Genomic DNA, 20,875 nt, shown 5'->3' with positions numbered 1-20,875 from the left:
TCGCGGTTTCAAAATCCATTCAAAAATTTCAGGTACCGCCAAAACTTATCTCAATCGATTACTTTTAATTTTTGTCTATTTTTTTTCAATTTTTTCAAGCTATTTTTCACATCAGTTCATAATCCATACAGTGTTTTCCTTCAAACAATGGATGCCCAATCTCCATCTAAAAGATTCACAAGAGGTATACCCTTGCATGTCGAAAATAGTGTTGAACGCCCATCTTTTTCCTTGGGTTTAACTCAGGATTTTGGGGAGGTTTCAGGTTCAATGTCCAAATCCAACACAATGCAAGAGATCAAATTCAAATTGAAAAATAACCCAATCAGATTGGAGGGAATGAGTGCGAAATCGAAGCAATCCAACATCAAAATTGTGGAGGGAGGTAAGAAAGATCAGTCTGCTGTCGGGTCAAGTAAAAAAAGGAAAGAAAAAACAACTAATTATACAGAAGAGAATGCAAAAAGAAAGAAAGTTGTTGTTTCTGGCTTATTGGAGCATAATGAGGTATTTGTATAATCATTATTTTTGTATATGTTTTCTGTGTTGATTCATGTCTTATAATTGTTTGTTTATACAGTTTTATATAGTCACTATGTTAATATCCAAAGTTAAGTGTATAAAATAGAACTATTTAACTATACATACAAGGTAAACAAGTATACATTTGAAATTTGTTGTATAATGTATAATATATATACATTATAAACATTTATACAGTTTTGTGCATTGTTTTATGTATAAGTTTTTTTCATTGTATAAGGATCCTATTTGTATAATCTTCCTTTAGACATATACAATTCCACAAACTTATACACATACATTATAATATCAATAGTTATTGTGTTCGTAGCGGTACACCAATTTATCTATATATACAATATAAACATTTATACAGTTGAAATTAGTTTGTATAATGTATTTTTTCTTTATAAAACTTGTATATGTTATTTTCATTTAAAAGCTATTTCATACATTTTGATATCTGTACTTGTGTCTTAATTATGTATACGTGTGTATTTTTAGTAAAATTATATATGCATTTTTTCAGGCTGTTAAGTTTTTAGGAAAAAGAGAACCAACACGCATACCTCACATGCAGTGTTACACAAATATTGAAGTAATGAAAGTGTTAGCTACAAAGCTTACTATTTCACAGTATAAAGAATTTTGTGGAACAACATGTTTTGCCCAATTATCTAGCATTCGTAGGTGTCATGTTCAAGCACAACTGATTAGGTGCATGTTTTTGAGAGAAATTGAGGGTAGCTCAAAAGATGCAATCCTGATACATGTGAATGGCACCACTTTGCGATTCACCATTCGTGACTTTGCTATAATAACTGGGTTAAAATGTTCAGACAATGAGAAGGATTTTGTCTTTAATACCGAAGAACCAAACAGAATGATTCTTCAGTATTTTGGAGTCGAAAAAGCCATCACCAAGAGTCAGTTGGTTGAAAAGTTTGATAATAAGGTTTGGGGGGATAATGAAGATGATGCAGTGAAGTTTGCTATATTGTTTTATATACATTCATTCATCCTTTCGAAAGAACCAACCAGTACTGTTATTGATAGGAAAGACTTTGATTTGGTTGAATCGGGCAGATACATTGACTACCCATGGGGTAAAAAGGCTTTTGACCTGCTGATTCTGCATTTGCACACTAAGATCAAACACGATGGGAAGTATTTCAGGTTGTATGGTTTCCCACTTGCTTTGCAAGTGTGGTTTTATGAATGTTGTTCGAATTTTGATGAGGAAATTGCTATTAAGGTATCTCATCACATCCCTAGGATACTTAACTGGAAGACAAAAAAAGATTTCCCTCGTCTAAGCTATTTTGCTAAGGGCATGTTCAAAGACGACAACAATCCGGTACGCACTGTACAAACTTATGTATAATATATTATCTGTATAAATATAGTATACATATATAACTGTATAAATATACAAATGTATAAATATATGTATCAGTTTGTGCTATAGAAAACTATATGTATAAATTTGCTCCATGTATTATTATTTATACAAGTTTTTGACAATGTATAAATATACCTATAAGTATGTGAACTTTATAAACATAAGCTCATTTGTATATATAAGCTTATAAACTGTATAATTATACATATAAGTTTGTCTAATGTATATATATATTTATATAAACTGTATATATGTTTTCACAGTTGATTAAGTAAACATTTTGTATAATGAATATGTCAATATGAACATGTCTATATTTTGCAGCTTGTTTTTAAGAATATAACTCCAACTCCAATGGAACTCAAGATTCTTGAATTATCTCCTGAGTATGTTCAATCGGATTCATCTCCAACAGAAACAGCAGCTGCAAATGCTTCGGACGATGATTTTCAGGATCCTCCATGTCCAATAAATAACAAGGGAAAAGAAAAAGTTGATAGTTGTTTGTCGCCTCCTAAGAAGAAATCAAGGCAGACAGTCACTCCTATTCAGAAGAAGACAACACCTAGGGTCATTTCAAAGAAGCCTTGTTTAATAAAGTCTCCCCGACGTGCCAATGTTGCAAAAAGACCTAAGTCACCACTTCCAAAGAGGCAGGCCAAAAAACATGCTAATGTTCCATCCTATACAGGCATTAAGCAAAATGTTGAGATTAAATCAAGTGTTCCTTTCGAAATACCATCTACCAGCAAGTCACATGATTTCAGTATATCGCGTGATGAGTTTGATCAATTCAAACTCTCGGTATTTATTTTTTAATTGTTTTTATTTATTAAAATTATTTTTAATTTGTATATTTAGCGTTAAAGTTACCTATATATGTCCAATTTCAGATGGAGAAACAGTTTACTGATTTAAGGAACTTCATTGAAAACAACTTCAAAGTTGTGTTGGATTCTATCAAATCAAAGAATGCGGAAGATAAGGTTTGTTAATATAGATCAATACATATATATTATACATAATTATGATAAATATACATTTAATATTTTTCTTTCAGGGTGATGGTGTAGAAGTTACAGATAAAGTGCCAGTCGGTGTCGTTCAATCCGAAGAACCTTCTCAACATTTACCTTCTGAATTGAACTGTCAATCTGTTTTTAATGATCTAAATGATCAAGAGGTATTATACCTATTTTATCTTGTTCCTTATTTAAACTTTTATGGCCTTTTGTATATAATGTATATTTTCTTAAAAAATCTACAAAAGGTTGTTCGAGTATCAGTCCCATCATCTACTCCAGATGTTAGTATTCACCAGTCAAAATTACACTCTCCAGCTGGACAATCAGCATTTAGCCCTTTAGTTCAACAATTCAGTAATCCCGAGCCACAGGTAATTTATTTCTTTTGTGTTATAAACAACATTATCAATTGTTATATACAAATAAACTAACATACATATAGAGTTAAAATGTTTCCAAACAAATAACATACATATACATATACATGTACATGTATGTGTAAAGATATTATTATTATACATATACAACTAAGTAACTGTCCAAATGTATAATTATCTATTGTATAATTTAATAGCAATATTCAATTTGTAACAAACTGTATAATAATGTTGAAATAATTATTACTAATATACAAAGTTATATTTGTTGCAGGGTCACAACAATTCTGGAGTTCCAATCAATTTTAAGGTTCAGAACACTTCCAATATTTTTGAGGTTCAAAACAATTCTGAGGTTTGAATTCTTCAATAGCTTTTTTTGTAATTTTATAATATATAAATATATGTTTATACTTTTATACATAGAAGGAGAATTGTGAAGATGTTCCAATTGAAGTGGTCAAAGAGGGATCTCAATTCATGGATGATCAAACAGACTTCAACAATTCATCTTTTGTATGTTCTTGTCATATTACTTTATAATTGTATATAATCGGATCAATTGTATGTTCTTGCCATATATTTTGTTTATTGTTATATAACAGCAGGATTTGTTGAATGTTATACACGATCAAACTGAAAAGATGGAAAAAGAAGAATTTTCAGATACAATCAAAGCAAGATCATCCAATGTCAATGAGTTAGTTGTTGAAGAAGTTTTAATGCCTCCAGCACCTCTTCAAATGGTACATGATGACCAGCCAAACATTAATCCAGAAAGAAGCATGGTGTTACATCCTTTGTTAGCTGTGGACGCGCATACACCATTACCAATTCATAGGGAAAGGCGTCTAGGCCCATTCAACACATCGCCTTATGTGACATCATTCGGTTCAGAGTCTGGTACAACAAAATTAACTGTTTACATAGTAATATATATATATCAATAAATGTTAAGTCTTATACAGATTATTTATGTCTTTATACATTTCAGGTAGTTCATCAAGGTTCCATTTCTCGTTTGATTTGAAACATCCATTTGTTGCAATGTCTGATTTGGAGCGTACAACTCTGTATATTCATTTCTGGAAATGGTTAAATGAAGGGCTGCTTGTTAGACACAACACAAAGTAAATCATTTAGTAATTGTTAAATATAGAGATTTAATTTTATATGTGTATATTTGTATAAATTTGTCTTTTTATTGTTATTTTGTTAGGAATGGCAAAGAAGAGCGATACAAAAAGAACAAGTCTGTCTTACAAATGTGGTTTCATTTTGGAATTGTCACAGTCCAAAACAAGAACTGGTTCTATAGGCTTGCATACAAAAATCAATTGCTTGATGACTCGGTAAGCTTTACATTATTTATTTCATTATACAGTTGACATGTTCTGTATAAATGAACTTTTTATATAATGTTAGTTGTGTTTTATACATTTATTGTTTCTCTATAGATTTTTTGTGTTGATTCATGCATAACAACCTTTACTATTTTGATAAATCTGAGTTTGTTGTTTGTGGGTCATTGTACTGTATAATCATTATTTTTACATTGTCTTATTGTTGTGTTGATTCATGTCTTATACTGGTTGCTTATAAAATTGTGGTTGTATAAATGTATAATGTTCCCTTAAACATACACATTTGATCACACTTATATAATTTATATCTTCTTATTTTTACAGCATGTAGATGTCATTTTGTATTATATACGCAAAAGAGCCAAGTACTCCGACACCAATGCATTCAGTTTTATCACTGTCGATTGCAATTTCAGTAATCTGATTACCAATGTCTGGGATGCTTATTATAATTTTGAAAGTAATATTAACAAGGAAAGTACAGAGGAGTCGATTATTGAGTATATTAACGGATACAGAATGCATGTTGCTAGACCTTGGCATACAGTTGATAACATCCTCATTCCTGTTAACATCAAGGAGATCTTTCATTGGATTTTGATCGTTGTGTCTATTAATGATAGATCTATACAGATCTATGATTCTCTTAGGGGTGGTGCCCTACACGATTCGTCAGTTGAGAATGAGATCAAGAAATATGCACAACTTGTTCCCATGTATTTATCTAAGTCTGATTTTTATGGGAAGAAAGGCATTGACATATCTTCACACCCAAAGTACATGTCCCACTCTGAATGTGACTCTTTTGAAATGATTTATGTCAATGATATACCACAACAAGATGCATGTTGCTATACCTTGGCATACAGTTGATAACATCCTCATTCCTGTTAACATCAAGGAGATCTTTCATTGGATTTTGATCGTTGTGTCTATTAATGATAGATCTATACAGATCTATGATTTTCTTAGGGGTGGTGCCCTACACGATTCGTCAGTTGAGAATGAGATCAAGAAATATGCACAACTTGTTCCCATGTATTTATCTAAGTCTGATTTTTATGGAAAGAAAGGCATTGACATATCTTCACACCCAAAGTACATGTCCCACTCTGAATGTGACTCTTTTGAAATGATTTATGTCAATGATATACCACAACAAGATGCAGGAAGCCTGTAAGTTTTATTATGGTTATTTTTATTCAAATAGTTATTGTTAATTTTATACTGACCATAAAATTGGATGTGTTTTATTTTCAGCGATTGTGGACTATATGTTGCTGCTTATGCAGACCATATCAGTAATGGAAATGTGGTTCCAAAATCCTTCGATTCAGAGTTCACACGTATTCAATATGCTTCTTTATTGTGGAACTATGGGGTGCAAAAGATCCAAGCCGATGCCACTAGTGACAGTGAGGCACCAGAAAGGCCAACCAGGATTCATAGGGATTGCGATAGTAGTGAAATCACAATTAATTAGAACAGTACTAAATTTCTGGTTTTTTTTTTGAATATGCAAGTGACATGCATAACAACCTTAACTGTTTTGAACTTCAAGTTTTGAACTTTCAGTTTTTTGATTGTAATATACTCATTTGATCGATTAAGTCTTTTACTTACTTGTTTTTGTTAATTTCATTAAATATGTAGTTTAACACTTTAATAATTACACAAACTAAATTATATAATGTATATTTATACATTAACTATATAAATCTATGTGTATCTTTTATGTTGTGTATATGTATGCACTTATTGTTGTGTCAAGTAAAAAAAAAGGAAAGATAAAACTTACATTTATACATATCACAATGATAAACTGAAGTTGTGGTTTGTGGGTCATTGGACTGTATAATCATGTTTTATATTGAGTGTATAAATATACATTTGTTAGGATTATACAATTTGTTCATAAAGTTTAATTATACAAATCAACTTATACAATGTTTGTTTATACACTTGCAGTATAAATCTAAGAGTACATTTATGTTGAATATATACATCTACATTGTTAGGCTTATAGGATGTTCATAAAGTATAAGTATACAAACCACTTAACTAACAACATATATTTACAGATTAACTGTATAAATGTCGAAAGTTTATACAATCTTTAATTCCCTTAATTCATTATGAATATACATTTTCTGTTTCAAAAAGGGAAAATCAATATAACTAATACAAATAGAATACAATGTTCAATATCCAGCTTATACAAATATAATAAAACGTTCAATTTAACTTATACATATAGAATTTATGTATATGATGTACAATATATACGCCAACGATAATTCATATTATATACAAGAGCATGAATACAAAATGAAGATAAAAAAGATCACAATTAATAGGACATAACAATTTTATTCCATCATCAACATTCCAGTTCAGAATAACATTCAAGTATCTATAAAATCGAATTTTACACTCAAATATAATCGAAAGAGCTTATTAAACTTCTTGAGGTCTGTTTCTGCATGAACGCCTATTGTGACCTGCAACTCCACATGTGCTACACGTATGCTTCCCTTTGAGACCAAGCAATTCACGTTTTGTTTTTGAACGGGGTTTATTTTTTGGCCTTCCTGGAGGTCTTTTGAATTTTGGAGGCCGGACTTCATCATACATTATGTATTCAGGTATCACCCATTCTGCTACATCAGGCAATGGATAAATTGGTATCTCATAAATCTTCAAAACCGTCTTTGGTTTATACAAATCCGAGCAATATCCATCAGCCACTAGACTTTTCCGCTTTAGTACAGCCCAAGCATGTTCACATGGTATTTCTTCGTATTGAAACCTTCCACAACTGCATGTTTTATTCTTTAAACATACCACAAAACTCCTACCATCATCAGTCACATTGTATATATATTCAGTTGACGGCACAACCTGTTTCATACAAATAGATTTATTTATATGTATAAGTCTATGCAATTGTATATATATTCTATCTGTGTGCATAACTGATTAATTAACACTACATATACATAAAACATACCCTCATTCGTGTGCTCATTGCTTCATTTTCGATCAGTATCTTCTGAAATTTTCCAATCAACGGAGTAAATGTGCAGGCTGCCTCGTGTTTGTTGTCATGATTCCATCTCCCAAACATCAGTCTAACCTCTTCTAGAAAATTAAAAATTGGTAATTCACGTGCAGACACTAATGCAGCATTTATACTCTCTGCAATGTTAGACGTCATAGCCCATCCCCGATGAGTTTCTGCATGACACCTTGACCACTTATCATATCCAGCTAGCTCCAAATACTCTTTGACACCTACATCAACCTTTTCTACAGTATCCATCAACCTATCAAACTCAACTTTACTGCAAGTCTTTGCCATATTATAAAACACAGGACTTAGCTCCTTTGATGCCTTCCTAAATTTCTTCTCTACATTACACCACAAGTGCCACATACAAGCATAATGTGGCACGTTTTTATACACTTTTGTGACTGCCTTTATGATGCTCTCATTTCTATCGGAGACTACACACATATTACTCCTTTCCCCATAAGCCTCTCTTAGTTGTACAAAAAACCAAGACCAAGATGCGTCATTTTCTGAATCAATGATACCATAGGCCAGTGGGAAAATATGTCCTACATTTTTATTTACATACAAATTAACATAAAATCAAAAATATACATTCAAAAACACAATGAAACATACCTGCTCCATCCATTGTGCTTGCAGCCACAAATGTTCCATTATACAGTCCTCTTAGGTGACTTCCATCAACAACTATGACAGGCCTGCAATGATCAAAGCCTTGTATACAATTATTCAATGCAACAAAAAGATACAAGAATTCATTTTTGTCTGTTTTCTTTAGACGTATATGCAAGCCTGGATATGTAATATCCATCATATACAAGTATGCTAGAAGTTTGCTGTAAGATGCAGCTGTGGTGCCCCTCAATGAAATCAGAGCCTTTTCTTTAGCCCTCTAAGCCAATGAGTAATTTACATCAACTCCCAAATATATCTTTACATCACTCCTAATATCAGAAGGTGTATATTTTCTCTTGTGATCAACAAACTTAGGCTTAACGATCCCACCAATCAACTTGCTTGTTGCATGTTTTTGTGAATACACTTTATCCTTCAAAGGACAAGTATGATCTGTATTAAATGCTCGGATCCTAAACATTCCAGACTTGCTGATATTTGATGCTTTCATCAACCACTCACATTCATCAGAAATACATTCCAGCGTATAACTACATCAGCAAATACAGCACAACATATCAATATACAAATAACTAAAACACCATATACACTAATGTATTTGTTGTATAAACTAGTTACCTGATTGCATTTGACCTCACAGTTCTATATTGAAATCTATTTTCAATTGCATAATTTTGCATCACAGATTTCAAAGTGGCTTTGTTCTTATACACTTGGTCAATCTCCACGTACTTATTACAAGGATCTGAAATGACTCCATCGCAGCTCCCTGACCCCAAGACACAAAGCGGCTCTACCAATTCACCATTTGACATATGCATAGTCTCAAAATCAGCAATACCATCATTACAAATTGATGTAACCATATCATTCTCCTGATTTGAACTTTCACACAGTTCAGTGATATTGCTACTATTATCCATTTTGCTTATACAAATTGGATACTTGTTGAAGTCATCTGCAGACTTTTTAAGCATGATATACACTCTAACACCCATGTCATTGTGAATCAACATTGGCGTTTTGCTTTCTTTAACCCTATACTCAAGTTTCAGCTTAATCAAATTTGTATCAACACCGAGTTGCATTGCAATAACATTATACAACTTCCTATACGATGAACTTTCTTTAAAAATCACCCCCTCAATTGTATAGTCAACGTAACAATTGTCATTGTCCCATCTACCAGAATGCATAACCAAAATAGCTAATGAAGCCATTTTTCAAAATTTCTGTATAAAAAAAAAGTTATATATACATATACATTTATACTATTAAGAATTTCAACAACAAACATAATGTATATTTATACAAATTCTAGCAACTTCAGTTATTCACATATATACATATTCCAATTACATACTCATATAAACGTTTATATACACATTCAGCATATACATTTATATATAAACAATTATATACACAAATTATAACTTTATACACAATTATATAATTTCATACAAGTGCAGTGTTATGATGAAGATAACTGTATAAAACATACACATAATAGTTTCATATATGTATTATACATATCTTACTGAATCATATCTGAAAACCTATACGTATAAACTCTAAGCAAATATACAAATTCGAACACAAATATTACTGTGAAATGAGCGAATCTCCGATCACAAATTCAAAATAATCAACAAGTTCATCCAGAAAATTTCCAGATCACAAATTATTGTAGATTGTTAAACTCTATTTCGAACAAAATATACACCTCTCAATATACATTCAACTTAAATTGATGATAGTTAAAAAGGAAATCTGATTTTGAATACATGTTGAACACCATCTTCGACCTAAAAAAGCAAAATCAGAGTATGTTTTCGTCATGAAATTACCTCTTATTGCTATCTCTACAGTCCAATGATCTCGATTGTTTGTGTAGTACCGTCAATTGCTTGATCAATTTTCTGAATTGAGTTACAATGGAGTTCTTACTGTTGAAGACGACGAAGAAGGAAGGGAATTCGAATGGAACAGAACGTGCGTGACTTCACTGATTTTTTTCCTTTTTTTTCTAACCGAAATTAACGCCCTTTTCTTTTTTAAACTATCAAAATGTATAAAAAAAATAAAAATTGACAAGCGAATATACAGAAAGAAAAGTCTATAGCAAACTATAATTTTGCTACGGACTGCAATTTTACCAAGTTTGCTATAGCATACAATTAGCAATTTTTTATTTGCTATATGTAAAATTTTCTCTTATTTTAACTCCACAATTGATTTTAGAATTTTGACTCTTTCTTTTAAAAAAACAAAAAATTAATGACATGGCCAAATTATAATTGGTCGCATGTAAAAAATAGTTTTGCAAAACTGAAGTTAAAAAATAATGGCTCTTTTCTCAAACGGATATAAATGAATCAAACTTTTAACGGATAACATATGAATTTTTTTTCGAAATTCAACAACATATTTGAGTTTTTTCATGTCTTATTTTAAGTGTAACATGATAGAAATTGTTTTACACTTGCACTGCATCATGTCATGTCATTGTCACATCAAATGCTATGTTAGATTTCAAAAATAATTTTTTCTTCACTATACATCATCAAAATTCAAACCCACTACAAAACCAACAACATAAAATCCATATATTTCATTACTAAAATCAAAATAATCATTAGAGTTCACCACTCGCTATCAAACCTGCTGTCAGAACACACCATCATCATTGTCACAAAACAAAAATCGCAGATAACTATCACAAATTTCAACAGTCATAATCAATTACATCACTACCATTGTCATCTTCAAAATTGACAAATTTGTGTGAGTTCAACGTGAAGAATACACTACAACAAAAATAATTTTTTTGCGGTAATAAATAGACACATTAATAAAGAGGGTTAAAGTCTTTATCAATATTAATTAAATGTCATTAAATCCAATATTGCTAAAAGTTTTAGGGACATATACAAAAAATGCTAATTGATGCTAAAAATACATAGCTAGTAGTAATTAAGCTATTGTCATTAGTTAATTACTGTTAAAAATCATTTTTGATGTAGTAATAGCTTTAATAGAGTGTAAAGAAAAAGAAAGTACTCCTTAGTAAAAGAAAACAAATGATAGAGAAATAGGTAGTTGTAATATGAAAAAATGAAAAAAGGGAGGAGAGAGATGGTATGAAGGAAAATAAGAAGGGGTCACCAACAAGGATTACCAACAAAGATTGTGGTGGAGTGGTAAGTACTCTTTCATCCTTAATCAAGAGGTTTTAGATTCGAGCCTTCTTGGGTACATAATCGCCTTTGTTAGGGGGAGCGCTTTACCCCCAAAGTGAGACTTCCCGGCATGAATTCGAATCTAGTCGAGCTCCAATGTGGGTATCAGACACCGAGTGAGAAACCAAAATAAAAATAAAAATAAAAAGAAGGGGTCGATAGAATAAGTTAGACATGACACAGCATTATCTAATGAAAGTTGGAAAAGATTATTTCCAGAATCAGAGATTAAGAATCTCTCAAGAACTTGTTTTGATTATTCTTCATAGTATTAGCTCATAATAATTTTATAACTCTTGTTACTCCCTCTGTTACCATTTACTCATTCATTTTTATTTGACACACTTATTAAGAAAATAATAATTGACATAATGAGTTTACCGTTTTACTCCTATTAATTTGTAGAATTTCAAAATCAATTTACTCATTACAGAAGTTTACTTTTTCAAAAATATTAACTCTCCAAATAAATTAAAGATATAATTTCAAATTCCGGGATATGATGGTTTTCAAGCCTTTTTCTATATATATAAAAAAAAAGGTTGAAAGTAGGTCAGACCTTCATTTTATTAAAGAATAATTTAGGTTTTCTAGCTTTTTAAGTGAATTGAACAATTCTCTTATTACGCTTATACCTAAGTTGGTTAATCTTGAAACTCTAATCCAATTTTGATTTATAAGTTTGAGTAATATTTTTACAAGACTGTCATAAAGAAAATAATAAATAAAATCAAACTCATAATTCATAATATTATTGGACCTTATCAAGGCGAGTTTATTCCAAAGAAAATCACTTCTAATATTATCATTATCACTCAAGAAATTCTCAATTTTTTGAGATATTGAAAAGGAGGCATGGCCACTAAAATCAATTTGCGTAAGGTTAATGAAATGGTCTCTCGGAGTTCCTTAATGCAACTCCATGTGGAGGAAAAATATCACACTCAAGGTACACCCTAGGCGTAACATGACATATAGGACCCCGAGAAGCCCTACACAAGCCACTTAGCATATATCATACAAGATTATAGAAGTAAAGACTTTAAAAGGTAGCATTTCATATAACAAAAGTTTGACAAGCAGAAGTCTAACATATGTCTCAAAGTTCTCTAATACATCATAAGGAAAGTGATTGAGATGTAACCCATACATCATAGACAAAGTTTGAAACGAAATGACATAAGGCTATAAAGTGTCTCAGTCCTCTAAACATGAAAACTCATGAATCAATTGAAGCACCCAAAAGATCTTTAGCCACGAGTGTGCGTGGTAGGAACGTCGGACCCTACATTCATGAGATAATGTAGGCACAAATATGCATTAGTACATGACATGTACTAAGTATGGGGCAATATGCATAAACATGGACATGATAGAATAAATGGTTAAAAACATGTAGACATGATCAATAATTGGACATTTTTTCTAAAACATAAGGAAGTAAAGCATGAAAATCATAGGATATAGTCAAAGCATTTGAATAAAGGACATAGGAAAACTTTGAAGAAAACATAATCATTTTATGGAATTTTAGCTTTAACAGACAATAAGACCATGAGAGCTATATCGTGGAATCTGGTATATCCCTCACACCGAAAGAAAGTGAATCTACTTACCAAGGTAGAATTTGTACATGTCATCTTTTGCTAAAATAGATTCACTAGTTAGGTCATTTAAGACAATCCTACGGAGGGACATAATTTGGGACTAGAGGTTGTTACTAGAGACTACCTTATTTGAGCGTCCACCTAAAAGCCCTCTCGGTGCTAAGTATAAATCCCAACGGAATAGATAAAAGTTAAATATCAATTTAACATAGGAAAGACAATGATCAATACCAATCCACATCTTTAAGATCAAAACATAGAATAACTCTTTAAATATAATTCAACATAGATGAAAAAACATTTCACCCATGTGAAACCATATGTGAGAAATACCTTTACAACCATGATCATAATAGTAAGTGAGAAATCATTTCACCATAACATTGATACTTTCCTTTCAAAGCATCCTCAAATCATTTATAATAACTTCATAAAAATATGCATATCTTCATAATTTCATAATTCGTAGATTCATGAGTTCATCATAGGTTTATAGTTGACAAATCATAATTTAAGCATGGGTCAACAAAATTTCAACTAAATACCACCTATTAACATAGAATCATGCATTAGGAGACTTAATCAACAACAATAAATCATAGTTGAATGAACATGAGATTGGATTAAAATCTAAACTTGAATCAATTGAAATTGAATGGAGAAATTTGAAAACTTAGGGACCCCATGGAGGAAAGGACTCCATGAGTGAATATTCACATACCTTGATCCTTTATGCCCAAGAATACTGGCGGATTGAAGACTTGAATGGAACCCTAGTTCTTCTTCTTCCTTAGCCTTGAGAGAATTTGGGAGGATGACTTGGGTTAGTTTTAGGGACTTTAGGAGAATGAAATTGAAAGTGGGTAATTTGAGGCTTAAAAACTTTATATAGTGCTTAGGGTAGAAAGCGAAACGACATAGTTTTGATTTGAAATGATTAGGGAAAAGACCCAAAAGCCCTTTAAAATAACTATCGGACTCGACCTACGGTTTGTACTGGTCAACTATTGATCAAGTATTGGACCATAATTTTACCCATCTTTTCACGGAATGTTTCTACGGCTCGTAGGTCTTCCTACGGTCCATAGGAACTAATCGTAGAAACCCATTTTGACCCTTACAATTTCACTAAGTCTGGGACTCACCTACGAGACCTATCTACAACTCCTACATGAAATGACATACCGTCCTAATGAGCCATACAAAGGGTACATGGACTTGATTTTAGAAAAAATATTTTTCCCCTTCCTACAGTTGCTATCTAGGCCTCGTAGAAGCTTTTACAGTCCATAAATAAGAACCATAGACGCCTGCAAGCCAAAAAACATATTTTCCTTTTTTTCCAAGTCCGAGGTGTAACGACCCTTCCGAAATAATATAAGCCAATAACTTACGAGATTTTTATACATATATTTCCCTCACACTAGACGAAAATGATGTAAAAGAATACTACCAATTTCCGAGTACCCGAACTAGATCTTTCATGCTTCACACAATCATACAAAATTAGTGATAAATTTAATATATTACAAGACTTGGGCTTACACACCCCAAAAGGTCAAAACATAGAGCCATACTTATATTACAACCCATAGAGACATGATCAATTTAGTCCTCAAAATTTCATGTAAATATACAACACATTGATCATGTACAAGTCCCAAGGTTTATACAAAATATAGATGTCTATATGCAAATGTGATCTTCCTTAAGGCTCTCAAAATTTCCATCTCCAATGGCCAGCTTCATGCATCCACTCGATCATTCCCCTACGATAGAAACAACTATCGTTAAGCATATAGCTTAGTGGTGCAAAACTATAGTTTCGGGGCCATCCGATTCACAAAACAAACTTTCTCAAGTCATGGGCAACATAATTGAACATAATTAATAAATAAAGTAAACAATATATAAAGAGTATCAAGTTCGATATTTAAAGACCCAAATGTCAAGAACGTTCATAACATCATTTTCCAAGAGATTCAACAACAAGGCTCGCCCAATATATACATCATGTCCTCACACCAAGCACAAGCAAGTATCAATGTCACGACCCGAGCCTACACCCTGGACGTGGCCGGCACTTGAAGACCATTGCTGGTCCCCAAGCGAACCCTCATCCTGGCTGACTACAAGCGGAAAACTGATTCAAGCATACAAAGCTTAAAAACTGAAATAAAAGTTCATAAAACTTAAATACAAACTTTAAGTCCAAAGAAAACTCTGTATAATAAAATATATACAACTCGCCATAAAAAGGAAACTTTAGTCTTTAAAACATTTAATAAAATAAATGATACAGACTTCTCAACTATACTGACTATCTATGAAGCCTCTAACTGATAAAGATGGAAGTCAGGACAAGACCCACGACATCCTAACAACTGATATAACTGAAAGGTAAATGAAATCCCCCGAAAGCAAGGAGGCTCACCATAGCTAACTCGAACTCTCGGATGTATCAACGAAGCTCCTGTTGATGATCCTGAATACCTGTGTCTGCATCATGAGAAGATGCAGGCCAAATGGCTCAATACGTGGAATGTACGAGCATGTAAGAGGAATTCTAAAACATAAACATAAGCTTAAAACTTGATAGAAATGAAACATACTTACCTCTTCTCAAACTTACTCAACTCAAGGAATACTCAAGGATACTCAAAACTACTCAAACTTACTCAACTCAAAAGTACTCAAGGATAAGATACTCAACTCCGAGATTAGATACTCAACTCAAGGATATGATATTCGACTCAAAGATATGATATTCGACTCTAGATACTCAACTTTGAATACTCAACTAAATATGACTAAACTCATTTCAATATAAAGCAATTTAAAACAAGTGCAATATAAAGAAACAAACTGTTTAGAAACATGCTGTCAAATCTGTGTGTATACAAGGATACAACATAACTCTGAAATGTATATAAAAATACAATAAACTGATGTATATAAAAATATAGTAACTTCTGTGGGAGTTTCTCTAACCGACAACCATCACATAAGAGCTATAGTGATGATACAGCGATCTACCTCACGCTGCCAGCGCATCCTATACCCGGCCAAATGTATAGGACCTGAACTACTAATGGATCCACTAGTCTATGTGAAAAGGGTTCATCTAAAAAGTATGACCCTTTTCTACCCATGATGGCTACATGGTTTATGGGGGCTGTGAGTTGTCTGAACTCTCCCCCATATCGGTGCTCAATACTACTCCCAAAAATATATTAGCTCTTATGTTTTAAAAACATACTTCTTTCTGCTGATTTGAGATAATTGCTCAAAAACTTAGCTCAAAGGCTATCTTGGAAATCCAGTTTCCTCTCTTGCTTCATTTAGAAAGCGATTACTCTTTTCTGAAAACTAGCCCGAAGGTCCTTTGGAAATCTCAGTTTCCGTTCTTATTTAAATGTGAAAACATTTATAAACTCTTTGGGAATACTTAGTCCCCATATACTTTTGAAGAAAAGGACTTCAAACTTTACTCTTTACTCTTTACTGAACTCAAAACTTAAGTCTTAAAACAAAGTTAAAACGTTTGTAAAAGACTTATTAAAATATGGTTCATACCGAATTATGGACATGAACTACTCAATGCAAGGTTTTCAATAACCATAGATAGAACTCAAATACTTGGAACTCAAGAACTTCAATGATATTACTAATTTCAAGAATGCTCAACTCAGAGGGTTCGTGCGGAATTATAAGCATGAACGACTCAACTCAAAGACTCAAAGATACTTCTCTTCTCAAGACTGCTCGACTTATAAGATTCATGCGGAATTATGGGCATGAACAATTCAACTCATAGACTTTATGGGTAACATGTAATAGTCCCATGCTTAGAAATATAATTTCAAAGGGGATTAGGAACTCAATGCTCAAGACTTAGAACTTGAAGATAATACTCCTCTAAAAGATACTCAACTTCTGGAGTTCATTCGGAATTTATGGGAATGAACGACTTGACTCGTAGGTCTACATAGCATTATGAAACTCATGTATGTGACTCTTCTCATTCTCTGACTTACTTCCTCAAAACTTAGTTCAAATCGATAGTTGATCTCAAAGGATTCACAATTGAACTCAAAGGCTTTCTTGAACTCTACTCTTAACTCTCTCTTGAATTTGAATTATGAATTCAAGAGTTATGATTCATGATATGAAGGATCTCAATAACAATATAGCTATTCGATAATTAGGAATATAACTTTTAAAAGAAACATGAATTCAAGAACTCAAAATCAACTTATCTCAAGAATACTCAAATCTAGGGAAAGTTTCCTAGATTATTCTTTTACTAATCTGAAAGTAGATGTAGGGTGTGAGGACGAACTAGTCCAACACTATGATAGCCTTACATACCTAGAAGAACAAGATTCTTGAAGAATCTTGAATAATCTTTAAGAATCTTGAAGAAGAACTTGATTAGAAGCCTTGAAACCCTAGCTTGAAGGTAAACAATCAAGAAGACCTTTCTTGAGATTCTCGAGTTAGTTTCTTAAAATCTCTATAGCCAAAAATTATGATTTTCATGAGTGAAGATGAAAATCTGATTGTTTTGAGCTTTTTATTAGACAAGAAATTCGTTGATGGTTTTCTTGGAGGTAAAAAGACAAAAACCGATTATTTTCAATATTTTCCCGTCGGCTAATTCGTAACAGCACTGTATAGGTTACTAAAATAGTCATAACTTTTTACTCAGATATTGGATTGACGTGAAATTGGTGGGGTTGGAAAGTAGATTCAATTACCTTTAATTGGATAGGTTATGGCTCACGTAACTCTTAATATTCTAAGATATATGGTCGTTTAAAGTTGACCTAAGCAGAATCTTACTTCAAAACTTAATAAACTTCAAGAACACTTATCAAGAACTCATCAAGAACTTAAATCCATAAATTTCAAGAACGAAATTACGCTGAATAAATCATGATTGGCATGTGGGTGAAAGAACCCAACACTATGGAAGCTTACATACCTCTTAGGGATTAAACCCATGGCGAAAATCCGCAACAAGATGCAAGAATCTCGATGAACGCTTTCATCCTTTCTCTTTTCTCCTCTTTTCTCTTCTTCTTGTCTCTTCTTGAATTCTCAACTAAAAACCTAGGTGTATTTTAGGATTATAAAACTGAACCTAATAGGATTAGACCCTTAAGACCTTACTAAAAACGAATTAAATCTGATTTGGTAAGGAAAGACCAAAATACCCCTCTCTATTTTCGGCTAACCTTCCTTAACTGGTCAGCCTATCTTCAAAAGGCCATATCTCAGTCATCCGACCTCGAAAGTTAGCAAACTCAGCGGCGTTGGAAAGATAATTTAAAGATCTTCGCTACGGTATCTGGTAGCACACCTAATTCATCCTGAGCTAGGAATTATGGTCGTTTGAAGTCGACCCAAAACTCATACTTAAGCATAACTTGCAAAATTTCAGATTTTGCTATTTCCAATTTTATTCTTTTTTTAAAACTCAAGGTGCTACATCTAGTGACCTTAACACTTAAGAAATTTTAAATTCCTTGGTTAAATCTCATTCACTACGTAGAAAGGTTCGGGTCTTAGTTCGAAAATTTTCTGGGGTGTTACAATCAAGAAGGGCCGACACCTTATATCAAGAAGGGTCAAAGCCCAATAATCAAGAGAACCAAGAACCATATTTAGAATGGCTTTCTAGTTCGTACTTAAAAATGGACAACTTCCATTCTTAAGACGGACTAAAAATCCAGAGTCAAGATGGCAAATGATCCGAATCAAGAGGCATGCCAATAGTGACAAAGTCACAGCCACAAGAAGGACAAGGTCCCAACAAGAGTGCCAAGTGATCAAACAATCCATACAAGTGGGCGAGTTACACAAGCATCTTTAACGTCTCAAAGGATACCAACACAACAATGCAAAGTGACAAGAGGTAACCAAGGTACCAAGATCCAATTTCAAATATACTAGAGGTTAAAAGAGTGCAAGTACAAGTTTATACACAAACCTCAGTTCTTTAGCAAAGAAACAGTCCAACCAATGTATCAAGGTCCTCAACTTGTTCACGAGTATATACAACCTTTAAAATACAATTAAACAAATTCTTTAATCCCTAGCAGCTCAATAATATTGATGTAAAAAAGGATCATCATCACAAGTAAAATTAGCCTGCACAAACCCAACAGTGCTCCCAAAACAGTGATTCTGGCCAGCCTAGTACCTCATGTCGCAACTTAGATTTGAAACGGAAAACAGCAAAACTAGACTTTATAACCTTCATGAAATATGTAGATACATATCTTAGGGTTGCAAACAAACAAGAATCACCGCAAAATGTATTTTGTACAACAAGATATAGTCAAAACACTAACATCTGTTCATACAGAATTTGTAATTCTAAAATCTAGATAGAACTTGTTCTATGTTGCGTCCCATATTTCGAGTCTATAACAGCTGAATCAGAGTTTGACATAAACATAAGAGTTGTAGCTCTATGAATTAGGTTTCCAAATCATATTTACTCACTGTAAACTAAGTTCTAGAGCGAGAGATATACATAAAATACCAAACACTACCCAGCTCAGAAACAGATTTCGACACTTACCAACAAGAAGTGTGTGTTCTTGAATTCCAGCCAAAAGGGCCAAGTTTTCTCTTGTGATTTTGAAGAACAATCTGTTAATCTAAGGTTCTAATGTTCTTTGACTTGAGGAAAACGAAATTAATTATAGGAGGTGTGAAAATATATATTTCAAAGGTGATACTTATCACCTAAACAAATGTCACCAAAAGGGGCTGCCCAAACAAAAAGTTGGCTGCCCAAAAAGCATACATATATACCTATATGTATATCCCTTACCTTCCTTTTAAAGTTATACATAATTCTAATTAGGATATTACCTAAAAACCCCATCACAAATCCTTAAATTACGATAAGAATTTATGCTAAGCAAGTTGGCAATTATCACAACACTTCAAGTTCCCAAAATGAGACTAAAACATATTCTAGTAATTAAGCAACGGTAAATCGACATACGACTCTTGGTTAGTATTTAGGGGTGTTACACGAGGTTTTACAATATCTCCACATTGGTAACATTCTTCCTCGAATGGAACTTAAGACATCATATGGAGGGTAGGGAAGAAGATCTAACGGTTCAACATGAATGCAACTTCATCACAATGCACAATATCCCGGAGGAACATCAACTCCAAGCCCAAATATATTCTAAACATCATTTCATAAGGCATTCATGCAAATCACACTCAAATTAACATAATCTTGAAGAAATCAATCAAGTTACCTCATTTTCCCAAAATTAAGTTTTCATGAGTATGTATGCATGAGGAAACATGAGAACAACTAAGACACATAAAACCAATAAGGATGAACCATGAGGAGTTAAATACCTCAAGCTAGAGTATGATCGAAGGGAAATAGATGGGATAACGGGACATCATATCAGTCTCGCCCTCCCAAGTAGCACCCTCAACCCTGTGATTCCTTCATAAGACATTTATGAACACAACTTCCTTATTTATCAACTTCTTGACTTGTCGGTCTAAAATCTCAACCGGAACCTCTTCATAAGAAAGACTTTCCTTTATACCAAGGCTCTCCAACGGTACTATAGATGTC

General features: G+C 32.7%; 2 protein-coding genes and 1 pseudogene across 2 annotated transcripts; 1 reads left to right on the top strand and 2 right to left on the bottom strand.

The window, feature by feature from the left end:
• Nucleotides 1-147: 147 nt before the first annotated feature.
• LOC125834802 (uncharacterized) lies at nt 148-6,173 on the top strand. The gene is made up of 14 exons (XM_049513953.1): nt 148-507; nt 1,052-1,777; nt 2,249-2,728; nt 2,818-2,910; nt 2,985-3,107; nt 3,195-3,320; nt 3,601-3,681; nt 3,753-3,842; nt 3,932-4,229; nt 4,321-4,456; nt 4,546-4,678; nt 5,015-5,466; nt 5,636-5,866; nt 5,951-6,173. Exons 1-14 carry the CDS (start codon nt 148-150, stop codon nt 6,171-6,173), a joined length of 3,552 nt encoding a protein of 1,183 aa, XP_049369910.1.
• Nucleotides 6,174-7,147: 974 nt separating this feature from the next.
• LOC125834761 (uncharacterized) lies at nt 7,148-7,907 on the bottom strand. Its single transcript, XM_049513911.1, has 2 exons — nt 7,701-7,907; nt 7,148-7,591 (listed from the first exon to the last, which is right to left on the bottom strand). Exons 1-2 carry the CDS (start codon nt 7,905-7,907, stop codon nt 7,148-7,150), a joined length of 651 nt encoding a protein of 216 aa, XP_049369868.1.
• A 124-nt stretch (nt 7,908-8,031) lies between these two features.
• On the bottom strand, nt 8,032-8,892 carry LOC125834801 (uncharacterized; annotated as a pseudogene).
• Nucleotides 8,893-20,875: the final 11,983 nt, after the last annotated feature.

Source organism: Solanum verrucosum, unplaced genomic scaffold, assembly GCF_900185275.1.
Source record: "Solanum verrucosum unplaced genomic scaffold, falcon-dt-bn FXZP01000073.1, whole genome shotgun sequence".
Classification (NCBI taxonomy): Eukaryota; Viridiplantae; Streptophyta; class Magnoliopsida; order Solanales; family Solanaceae; genus Solanum; species Solanum verrucosum.
This window is presented reverse-complemented; position numbering and strand designations above follow the sequence as displayed.